We start from the raw sequence: 12832 nt of genomic DNA, 5'->3' as shown, positions 1-12832 counted from the left end.
GAAGCCCAAAATGGCTAAACCTAATTTACAATATGCTTTAAATAATAAATTGGATATTCGGGTAATATCCGATACCCATTCGGGTTATCCATTACACAATTTATCTTATATTTTAATACCCAATCCCATATCCAATCCCATAAAATAGGGAATTATGCCAAATTTATTGGCCATTCCCTATATATATTTATAACCTTCAAATATATAATTTGGATTGTTTTTCTTTTTCTTTATATAAATAAATACTAAAGTATGATCTTGTTGTCACTCAACAGTAAAAAACCAATTTATAGAAGTAAAATTTAAAACCGTTGACGTCATTTCCACTCACTCAAAACCCTACGCTCATTTCATTCTTTCTGCCACCTGCTGCATCACCTCACGCCGCCGAGAGCTTCAATATTCTCTCTGGCCATGGAGTCGCGGGAGCTGACGCCGGAGGAACTGGAGAAAAAGATGAAGAAAGAGGAGAAGGTGAGAGCATCGCGTGTTTTCCGATTGATTGAGAAACTTCAGATGGAATTAGGAATGCTTGTGCCTGCAATTGAATTAGTGGTTTTGATATGTCGATTTCTGAATTGCTGAAATGCTTTTAAAATATGAAACTAGTTTTGTCTAGGCTGACAATTTCAAATATAATTTGCGAGCTCTGACCAATCCGATTGATTACAAATTTGAGATGGAATTAGGAATGCTTGTATTTGCATTTGAATTGGTGATTTCGATATGTCGATTTTTTGAATTGCTGAAGTGCAGGAGCTCGCTGCTTTTGCCATTTGAAACTAGTTCAATTTGCGAGCTCTGATCAATGTAGCTTCCTGGTTTTGTTTTGGTGCATGTTTTCTGATTGATTTCAAATTTGAGATGGAAACAGGAATGCTTGTATTTGAATGTTTTGGCTGTACGAGTCTTATCTGATTTCGTTACCTATTCTTTTCCTATACTCCATGACATCAGTTTAGAATGTAGGTGCTTCTGTTTGCCTATTGTTCTCAGACTACCTCCTCTTTTTGTTTCTAGTTTAACTAATTGTTAATGGCAATTGACGCATTGTGAGTGTAGGCTAGAGATAAGGAGCTGAAGAAACTTAAAGCTGCTCAAAAAGCAGCTGCGGCGAAGCTTCAGGTGCTAATTCACCTCATTCTGCCCCAAACAAGTATAATTATGTTACTTGATCAGATACGTTTGTTAGATATATTCATGGTTTGAGTGTTTGGTTTCTGGGCAAATTTAGGCACAACAACCTGCTGCTGCTTCCAAGTCAGAGATGAAGAAAAATGCAAAAAAAGAAGCACAGAAGGTAAATCTCCTGGAAGTTGATCCAGAGACACCTCTTGGCGAAAAGAAAAAGCTCGCTACCGAAATGGCACAAAATTTCAACCCCAACACCGTAGAAAAATCGTATGCTATTGATTATTGATCTAGTGTTGTTACTAAAAGTGAGTCTTCCTTCTCATCATTGCTAAAATTTCTTACTAGGTGGTATGAATGGTGGGAGAAGTCAAACTTCTTTCAGGCAGACCCCAAAAGCTCCAAACCACCTTTTGTCATCGTAAGTTTCTGCACATCCTTATATCACCGGTTTTTAGCATGTTGGGTGGTAACATATTTTCAAAATTCAAATAAACTGTTCATGGTGTACTTCAACTGTTCTATTAATACACATTTATTCCTAATGCAGGTGCTCCCACCTCCTAACGTTACTGGGGCCCTTCACATCGGCCACGCCCTTACTACTGCTATTGAGGTTTTCAAGTGGCAATTGATTAATTATCATTTTATTAATTTATTTGAAATGTTTGATTTCTAATCACATTATTCCTCTAGGACACTATTATTCGCTGGAAGAGGATGTCTGGTTACAATACGTTATGGGTGCCGGGTATGGATCATGCTGGAATAGCTACTCAGGTTGTTCATTTGGATATATTTTAACTTTTAATATGTCCGTGGCCTTCTTTGTCATAACTATAAACTTGCTTAGCCAATCACCGATTTCTATGTCAGGTTGTTGTGGAAAAGAAAATTATGAGGGAACAGAAATTGACAAGGCATCAAGTTGGTCGTGAGAGATTTGTGGATGAAGTAAGCTCTTTAATATATTCTCATCTTATGCAGTTTTGGTAATTTGCAGCATCCTCTAACCAGAGCTATCTCATTTATTCTCTTTTACTTGTTAAATGTGGTAATAGGTCTGGAAATGGAAGAATGAGTATGGAGGCACGATTTTAAAGCAACTCCGGCGCTTGGGTGCATCTCTTGATTGGTCACGTGAGGTGATAATTTGGATCATCATTGCATATTTGATTAGGTAGAGATTTAAAGTGGAACTATTATCAGTCTTGTGCTTGTTATGGATAGTGCTTTACCATGGACGAGAAGAGATCAAGGGCTGTGACTGAGGCTTTTGTAAGACTTCACAAGCAAGGTCTTATATATCGGTATGCTCATGCTTAAAGGCACTGCTTCAATTTCTTGTGATATGAGCTAAGTACTTGGCCTTTGTTCTCAGGAAGCCTAATTTTAGGTGCTATGTAAGCATCTATATCCTCATTTTGAGACTTCAGTAGTATTGTTTATAACGGATGACTCATTCTCAATCTTTTAAATCATGCACTTGCATTTGATAACTTTGTAATCAGTAATTAGTCAAATTTGCTGCATTTCATTATTGAACTACTATATATTCATCAAGAGTTTTATATTGTTCTTTGGTGTTTATGTGTTGTTGCTCATTTGTCTGGTATATGATGGTTTGTTGGTTCCTTTTTTAAAGGTTTCTCATCTAATTCTCTTTTTAGGGATATTCGTCTGGTGAATTGGGACTGCGTCTTGAGAACAGCAATATCCGATATTGAGGTCATTCAGAGTTCCTACACTTCATCATTTGTTATGTACAGACAAAATTGTGTTGTTATTTTACACAAGTTCTTTGGTACTCTTAGGTAGACTATATAGATATCAAAGAAAGAACACCATTGCGTGTTCCTGGGTATGAAACTCCTGTCGAGTTTGGGGTGCTGACATCATTTGCTTATCCTCTGGAAGGGGATTTGGGCGAGATCGTTGTTGCAACGACTCGAGTGGAAACAATGCTCGGTGATACTGCAATTGCTATACACCCAGATGATCCCAGATACAAGCATCTTCATAGGAAATTTGCTATTCATCCTTTCAATGGAAGGAAGCTAAAAATAGTTTGTGATAGTGTGTTAGTTGATATGAAATTTGGGACTGGTGCTGTTAAGGTAAGCAGAACATTTGCTGCTCATAATACTTTTTTTCTACTATTTTTCAGTTCATAATCAGAGAAGTACTTGGACATGATATTTTGCAGATAACTCCAGCCCATGATCCTAATGATTTTGATGTTGGCAAGCGACATGATCTCAATTTCATCAATATCTTCACAGATGATGGAAAAATAAATACCAACGGTGGTGAACAATTTGCAGGAATGCCACGTTTTAAGGCACGCGAGGCTGTGACCCAAGCTTTAAAAGAAAAGGTACTTTTACACATTACTTTTATTAAGCATTACTTGATGTAGTTGCCCTAATTGAAGTGCAGTTACCTACAAATTGTGATTTGGGGGAAAGGTGTTCACTATATCCATAATAAGCCAGTTTTAGGACCATTTATGAACTCTGTTACTGGCAAAGTTAATGTAGTTCTTTTAGGCATGACTATGCTGATTGTTGGCTCTATTTCTAGTATGCTGATTGTTGGCTCTATTTCTAGTATGCTGATTGTTAGCTCTATTTACAATTAAGGGACTTTATAGAGGTGATAAAAATAATGAGATGCGCCTTGGCATTTGTTCAAGAAGCAACGATGTAGTGGAACCCCTCATAAAGCCCCAGTGGTATGTGAACTGCAAAGGCATGGCAGAAGATGGTTTGAATGCTGTCATTGATGATAAAAATCCAAAGTTGGGAATCGACCCAAAACAATATGTTGCTGAATGGCAGAGGTATTTTTGAGAAATGATATTAGTTTTTGTAGCCTGAAGTTTCTCATCTATCATTTACATTTGATATATTTCCTCCCTGCTTTGTGCTGCACTTTTGATTAACTAACATTTGTGCAAAATTAGGTTCTAATGATATCCTGTATTCTACAGATGGCTTGAAAACATCCGTGATTGGTGTATTTCAAGGCAGCTTTGGTGGGGCCATCGTATCCCCGCCTGGTATGTGGTGTTGGAAGTTGATCAGTTCAGGGAGCTTGGTGCTTACGATAATCGGTGGGTTGTCGGCAGGACCGAGGAAGAAGCTCTGGAGGAGGCTAGCAGATTGTTTGCTGGGAAGAAGTTCCAGCTTCTCCAAGATCCAGACGTCTTGGATACCTGGTTTTCTTCTGGTTTATTTCCACTATCTGTATTTGGGTGGCCAGATGATACTGATGATCTCAAAGCTTTTTATCCAACAAGCGTGCTTGAAACCGGGCATGATATTCTTTTCTTCTGGGTGGCACGTATGGTGATGATGGGTATGAAGCTAGGAGGTGATGTACCATTTTCAAAGGTTTGTAGCATTCTTATTTTCCTGCATATTTGAATTTAAAAATTAATATTTTGCATACCTTGCTAAGGTTGGTTGTTTGCGCCAGTTTAAACCTCTAGGAGGTGATGTACCGATTAAAAAGAATTTTACTAGTATTCCTGCTTCTGAGTTACTTTGCTATAAAATTATGTTTCAATCTGTGTTGTATACTTTATAATGTGAAAGAGGTTGATCTCATTGCTAAAATGCAAATTATTCAAATTCTTTACCTGTATTCAGGTTTACTTGCACCCAATGGTTCGCGATGCGCATGGTCGCAAGATGTCCAAGTCACTGGGAAATGTTATCGATCCCCTGGAAGTCATTCAAGGCGTGACCCTTGAAAATCTTCATAAAAGGCTAGAAGAAGGAAACTTGGATCCCAATGAACTCAAAACCGCAAAAGAGGGGCAGAAGAAAGATTTTCCGGATGGAATTAAAGAGTGTGGTGCTGATGCTTTGCGCTTTGCTCTTGTTTCTTATACGGCTCAGGTGAATACTTATCTTTTACTTTATCGGAACTTGCTTTTCTTTCTTCAAAGTCTTATCTTCACGTTCTGTTCTTTCAGTCGGACAAAATAAATCTGGACATTCAGAGGGTTGTTGGATATCGGGAGTGGTGCAATAAGCTGTGGAATGCTATTAGGTTTGCTATGACTAAACTTGGAGATGACTATACCCCTCCAATTGAGATTGATCCAGCTTCCATGCCTTTTAGCTGCAAATGGATACTGTCTGTGTTGAACAAAGCTATTTCTAAAACAGTTGCGTCGTTGGAATCTTATGAGTTTTCTGATGCCGCCACGGCTGTGTACTCGTGGTGGAAGTATCAGTTGTGCGATGTGTTTATTGAAGTAATTAAGCCATATTTTGCTGGCAACGATCCTGTATTTGCATCAGCGAGAAGATCTGCGCAGGATACCTTATGGCTGTGTCTAGATTATGGGTTACGATTACTTCATCCGTTCATGCCATTTGTCACAGAAGAACTGTGGCAGCGTCTTCCTTCTAAGATGGATTCTGTTAGGAAAGAGTCCATTGTGATTTCTGAATATCCATCTGTCGTAAAGGTAACATCCATACACTCTTCACGAGACTGTTTTTTTAGCTCTTAGGATGAGCTAAATGCTTATTCTTGTCAATATTTATGAATTAGTAACACATCTCAATAGTGAAGCCCTTGAAATGTCATCTCTTTTTTGCAGAGTTGGACTAATGATGATGTAGAGGCGGAGATGGATATGATCGAGTCTGTGGTTAAATCACTAAGGTCTCTTAAATCACAGTTGCCATCAAATGAGAGGCTTCAGCGGTAAGTTGGAATTTATCTCTATCTATGTAAAACATAACAGAAGGCATAATAAATTACCACCGTACATCTGGATGTACTGAAGTTTTTGTATAGTTTTCAACATACCGTTGTTGGAAATTTTGACGAAGAATGCACCTTGAAGTCGAGTTCATTGAACTTCACTTTTCAGTTTGCCCTGCTGGGCTGCTCTAACTAATAAATATATCTAATTATGTATCCTTAACAACGGCATACTTTTTCAGGCGAGCAGCTATTGTTCGTTGCCGCACAAATGATGCATGTGATATCATCAAGGGACATGATCTGGAGATCGCTACGCTTGCCCAACTATCATCTCTGACTGTACGCAAATTATTCGGTCTTACCACGTTTTAGCTATCATCCTATTACCTTTTACTTTGCCTAAGTTTGGACGAACTGTACTAATTTTAGGTCTTGAGTGAGAACGCCGATGTTCCAGTGGGCTGCTTGGTGGACATTGTCAATGAATCTCTCTCAGTCTTCCTCAATCAAGGAAGCGTCAATGTCGAAGCAGAACTTGGAAAGCTGAAGAAGAAAATGGAGGAGACGCAAAAGTAAGAAGCCTTCCAAACCCATACGCTTTCTTCTTCTTTGATCAAGTTAAAACCGGAGCTAATGTAATTGGATCTCTTGCAGGCAATACGACACCTTGAAGAAGAAGACGAGCGCTTCTGGCTACCAAGAGAAGGTCCCTGTCCGTATCCGCGAGGATAATGAGGAGAAACTGGCAAAGTTGCTGCAAGAAATCCTGTCGCTCAAGGAAACGAGCGATCATCTGGAACGGGAATCCTAAGAGTATTTCGATCTTTAGGTTTTCAGCTCTTAGCAAAAATATTGATGAACACAAGTTCTACCTTGCACTAGATCATCATCTTCTTTATTATGTCATGGTTGATTTTCACACTTTACTGTGTAACAATATTGCTGTGTTTTCGCCACATACTACTTGAAAACATAGCCTTTTTCAATATTGTATTTCTAAAGCCAATTTTGATTATTTTTTGTTTCATTTTGATTATAATTCTTGTACATTATTATGCTGGGGCTTTTTTTTCTGGAAAGATATAAAAGAAATAGGACAAAAGTAATTGAAAATATTTTCCTTCTCTTAAAACTAATTGTTACTCCTACTATGTTTTTACATATTGGTTGTCCATATCATCATTATTTAATTTCTAGTTTATCTAATTAGGTAGATATTATTCTCTATTACTAATATTTTAATTTTGCATTAGAAAATAAGAAATTACGGCTCAAATTTTTTTATACCTTTTCATTTATATAATTTTCTCAATATACTATGATTAAAGAGTGATCTATTTAAATATTGAATAATAGTAGTATTTATTTTTCTGAAGATACTATAATTAAAGTGTGATGGATGTTATAGTATAAAAAGTTGAATTAAATTGACGATTCTAGCTCAAGAACAAAGTCAACTAGATACAATATTTATAGAATAGTCTATAATGAAAAGGTGCAGTAAAATCACAAAGTTTGATTAATGTTGTTTGAATGATAAACCACAGAATCTCTAAAAATATTTAATTCTTATAACTTATTTTAGGTAAATTTGATGATAGATTAATGCACCCGTATTAATGTGGCGCCATTGATGATTAAATTTATATTACATATTTAAAAATAGTGTACGTATGTTATATGGAATCCTAATTACTAATTCTATTTAAAAAGTAGTACTACCTTCGTACTTAAATAAAAACATTAGAAGTGGCATGAGTGTTTATACACAATTGACAAAGTAATGACAAAAAAATTAGTAAAGTAAGGAGGATGAGAAAAATAAATAAAGTAAAAGAGAGGAAGAGAAAAAACTAGTGAAAATAGTGTTAGTGAATTGTGGGGTTCATGTCCTTAAATTAGAAATTTTGAAAGTTTATATTTATAAGGGCCGATCCAAAATGGAAATAGTTTCTATTTTTAAGAGATGGGTAGTAAAAATTAAACAAATTATACACCATAATTCTGGTATAATCAATTATAATGAGGAATTCAACACCTTATGAAATGCATGAATTCTATCTCTTCTATCTCTATATTAAAAATAAAATAAAATATTTATTTATTTATAAAAATTTCAAGTTCATATCAAGTCCCTATCTATGGTGGGAGGAGAGGTGGGTAAAGCTTTGTTCATTGCCTCAGTAGGCAATTAAGTGGAGTAACTCTTTTTCTTCTCTTAAAACTATAATTTCTATTTTTGTTTTCCAGCTTTCATTTCATTGCCTCACTTGGAGATGAACTCTTTTTCTTCTTTTAAACCCATTGTTTCTATACATGTTAATTTGCCAGCTTGTTCATTACCTCATTTGGCCATTCACTCTTTTAATTCTGCATCTTAAAAAACCACCCCTCAAAGTGTATATTATCAAATTATTTTGATATAAATGTGCATTTTCACAAATATAGAAATAAGGTTTTAAGAGATGAAAAAGAGTTGATTGCCTACTGAGGCAATGAAATGAAAGCTTTTCATCCCTGCATAGATAGGGCTTTTCATTTGCTTATAACCAAACCAACCAACCAACGCAATGGTCTCTCTCTCATCCCTTCTTCTCTTCATCTTTTTATTTATCAATGTTTTAATTTTTTTTCAGGACTCTTCTTCTTCATCTGCTGGTGACACTCTATAATAGAGTCTCTAAGCTTTCAATTGTGATATTATCAGACCATGAAAGATAGGACTCACTGAATTTCGTGTCCGAATGTCCTTGTTTGCTTGAAATCTTTTGCAGAACGTTGAACTCGGCGTGGTCTACAAGAATTGATTTTCCCGGTTGGAGTTTCTTTGTTCTATTCCAGATAACTGGACCATTTACCAAAGAAACTCCAACCGGGAAAATCAATTCTTGTAGACCACGCCGAGTTCAACGTTCTGCAAAAGATTTCAAGCAAGCAAGGACATTCGGACACGAAATTCAGTGAGTGTCATCTTTCATGGTCTGATAATATCAGAATTGAAAGCCAATGATACTTACGTAGCCGAAGTTGTGAGTGAGAAGAAAAAAGTTTGGAACAAAAAGCAGAGTTGCACAGATTGTTTAGTATTTCCCACCATTTTCAAGATGGAACACCTTGCGGCGGGTGGAAGCAGTACTAAGTTACGATGCGGAAAAGAAAGTGGTCGTTTAATTATGTTTAATATTAGTGTATTAAATAATTATTGTAAAAGTGTGCTTTTAATTTTCTTGTCTTTGATTCTGTCGGCCGTGTGTGTTTGTTAATTAAGTTTATGCACTAAGTTTATTTCACCATCAGTAATATCTACCGCCACTAATATTTCCCTTTTTTTACATTAGTTTTGAGACTATTTCTGTCATCCTTCAACTATATTACCACAACACATTTTTGTCTAATTCGAGAAACTTCAAATCAGGTTAATGAGTTGGGCAATTACCTCGTGTGTATTTGCTGCCATTGTTGCATAAAATAATTACATTATGTCCTTGTTTGTTTACCGGTAAGTGGTGATTAGATGTTGTTTAGACTTCTGGCTTTTGGGTTTTTTATGTTGGATTTTAATTCTTTGAATGCTGTCGTCTTCTGTTGTGAACTTATCACAATGTTTTGTCTTGATCTGCGCTAATCTATGATTCTAGAATTCCTATTATATTCTGATTCATGCAGTCCAGTTTTTGGAGGGATAATCATATTGCTGATTTGGAGAAATGTAATGTTTTGTACGGTCTTAATAATCTTAATGCAGTTTTTAAGGTTCTTTTTTTTCCAGTTATTTTATAGTTTGGTATAATACTATTATTTTTAGGATTGTATTCAATGTGGAACTAATTTTAAAGACCGAACCAAATCTTGTCCACCTATTTTGATAATCTTATGGTCATAATTAATTCAAGCAAATAATATCAAATAAACCTAAATCTGTTAAAATATTTCAAAAATAGTGGCTTGAGGATTGTTCTCATGTAATTTTATAATGCAGCGTTATTAAGTTTTCCATGATTCAAGCCACGTAAATAAGGCAAAGATTTCTTTTCGATCAAAATGCAATCTCTGTAATCTCTACTTCTCAATTAAATCTCCAAGACCATTCCATCGTTCAATGGAAGATTCAAGCAGCCCTACACCTAGAACAGATTTTACTGGTACATCAATGGACGCCTCGAGCAATCATTCTCCCAAAACTGATTTTACACATGAATCAGTGAACGTACGTGGAACTGCTTCTTCCGAAATTAATCAAGAAAATCAGGGTACAACTTTCGATGAGTTATAATCTCTAGTTGGCAGCTTGGTTGTTAATTCTGACATAATTCAAGTCAGTTATATCGAATTTTATTGTTTATGTTATGCTATCCGATACAGTTATATCGAATTTAGATTAATTTTTATTATCTACTTACTTTGATGAATATTAATATATTTGATAAATCCAATATGGTTTTGGTTGTGTTATGAATGTCAAATAATAATAGTAGCACTATGCTTTTAGGATGCTTGCTTTGAATATCGAATGATAACAGTATTATGTGCTTTGTTTCTGTAATGAAACTGATTTTTAGTTACGGTGAACAAATTTTCATTCTTAATGAACTGTTGTATTGTTATTTTTTTAAGAATTTTTAAGTATCGTGCTTAGTGCAACGACTCTATTTTGTGAATAATGTTATTATTCTTTTTGTGTTTTAATCTATTGACATCAATGGAACACTTTTTTTAATGAATCTTTTAGTGTATGGTGTATTGATGTATTCTATCCTTTATCGAAGAAATGAACTTTTGTTCATTCAGAATGCACTTTTATATTGTTGTAATGATCTATTTCCAATTTCTGATTTTTATTCTTTTTAGTGATTAGTGTTATATCTAATGTTTTTCCTTTCTTTTTATCTTAGTGTGATACATCCCTGATTGTCTGTCCCAGATGAAGCCATATATAGGCCCGACATTTTGAAGCCTTGATTCAGATTCAGAATCATCTCAAGAAGACGACATCCACCATTTTGTAGGTTAACAATTACTCCCTCCGTCCCCTAATAGGAGTCGTTGTTTGACCGGGCACGGGTTTTAAGAAATGTAAAGAAGAGTTGGTTGAAAAAGTTAGTGGAATGTTGGACCCACTTTTTTATATTAATTTTATAATAAAATGTGAGTGGAGTGAGTTAGTGGAATGTGGGACCTACTACCATTTATGGTAAAAATGAAGAGTGACTCTTAATGGGGGACGACCCAAAAAGGAAATTAGCGACTCTTATTCGGGGACGGAGGGAGTATATGTCATGTAAGCCATATCTCAATACTTTAATGATTTCGATAATGAAATCTAATTCTAGATTTGAATTAATTCAATCACAATATTTATACTATAAGTGGAGATAAAATCAACAACCTTCATCCATGATTTCTTCATCTGATGTAGAGGTTGAAATCCACCAATTGATGTTAGTCCTTTCGTTGACTGGATCCTTCATATTGATGTTACCCCCTCTTTAACCTCAATACTTTAATGATTCTTTCGAATACTTTAATGATTCTTTCGATGGACAAAGAATCAAGATCATTTATATATATATGGGTGTGTTAAGGTCCTTTGCAGCTTTTCAGTCCAATGTTCTTTTTAATCACAGCCCTTGGATCCTTGAATTGGATGGTTGTGATGCTCTGCATTATTTGATGAAAAATGTGCATTATTAGTCGGTGTGCATTATTCAACTGAAAATCTGCATTATTACACTATAATGGTGTATTATTAGTCGGTGTGCATTATTCAACTGAAAATCTGCATTATTAAATGACACGTGACATCAATCTAACCGTCGGATGAAAAAATCGTGGGGCTGAGATTAAAAAGAACAATAGAACAAAAGATACAAAAAGGAAATGAATACATCCCTATATATACCCTAGGAATGTGATCAAATGCAAACTCTAAATATTGTACAAACTTCAAACTATGATCTGAACCGTTAGAAAATATCAACAGATGATAAAATAATAGCAACAAGAAATGTCAGCACAATGTCAACGGTTGATGCTCTATTGAAATTGTGTTGACGTTGTATTGACATTGTGTTGACATCAAAATCTTAAAATTTTACACTGTGTTGTCATAGGGTGTGATCAATTGCTAACTTTTTAAAATTGCTAACTTGTCAACTCATCAATGCAGTGCATTAAAAATGTCAACACATAATTTTGTTGAACTTCAATATAATGTGTTGATATTATGTGTTGACATTTTGATGTCATTGTGTTGACATTTTTAATACACTTTATTGATGAGTTAGCAGAGTTAGCAACTTAACGCACCCCGTGTTGACATTGTATTGATACTGTGTTGAAAAGTTTGGAGTTTGTACAATATATGAGTTTGCATTTTATCACTACCCATATATATATATATATATATATATATATATATATATATAGGGGTGCGTTAAAATGACAACATATCTTAAAGTGACACTGTGACACCATGCTAGACTGCAATAGTATAAACGCTACACTGCAATCTATAGATTGCAGTCTAGCGTATTAGATATTGCAGACAGGAAAATTGCAGTCTGGCGTATTGGATATTGCAGGCCTTGAAAATTTACCATTGAGAATTTTTTATGATTGCCACATGGAACACATAATTTTTTGCCTTGTTTTTTTGGGAATTTTAATGTTCACGGTTATAATGTTTTATTCATTCAGTTCCAACCGATGGAAAAAGGGAAGAACGTGGTCAAAAGAGGGCGACCCTTCAAGACCAATGCAAACGCCGAAGATGGTAAACTTTGTCTCTCTGATAAGGATTTTGATCTTGAACTCTGAATAATGTAACATATTAAGGCTTTTGGTGGCGTTTTTGGCATGTTCTCTGTTACATTGTTTACAAATGACTGATACATTATGCAATAGGACAATCGAGTATAATGTATAGCAGATTTGTTAACATTGTTGACTTTTCGTACGAGGTTTGGATTGCAAA

The 12832-nt window shown here is 35.2% G+C and overlaps 1 protein-coding gene across 1 annotated transcript; it reads left to right on the top strand.

Moving 5' to 3' along the window:
• The first annotated feature begins 322 nt into the window (after window positions 1-322).
• Window positions 323-6874, top strand: LOC121748402 (valine--tRNA ligase, mitochondrial 1-like). The gene is made up of 20 exons (XM_042142731.1): window positions 323-474; window positions 1063-1125; window positions 1235-1401; window positions 1480-1552; window positions 1682-1747; window positions 1828-1911; window positions 2008-2085; window positions 2193-2276; window positions 2362-2441; window positions 2802-2859; window positions 2946-3248; window positions 3338-3508; window positions 3774-3973; window positions 4124-4526; window positions 4785-5036; window positions 5114-5614; window positions 5750-5856; window positions 6099-6198; window positions 6289-6431; window positions 6514-6874. Exons 1-20 carry the CDS (start codon window positions 415-417, stop codon window positions 6668-6670), a joined length of 3150 nt encoding a protein of 1049 aa, XP_041998665.1. The 5' UTR covers window positions 323-414; the 3' UTR covers window positions 6671-6874.
• The last annotated feature ends 5958 nt before the right edge of the window (window positions 6875-12832 follow it).

This window comes from Salvia splendens, chromosome 9, assembly GCF_004379255.2.
Source record: "Salvia splendens isolate huo1 chromosome 9, SspV2, whole genome shotgun sequence".
Lineage (NCBI taxonomy): Eukaryota > Viridiplantae > Streptophyta > Magnoliopsida > Lamiales > Lamiaceae > Salvia > Salvia splendens.
The sequence above is the reverse complement of the archived record's forward strand: the minus strand, read 5'-3'. Positions and strand labels throughout refer to the sequence as shown.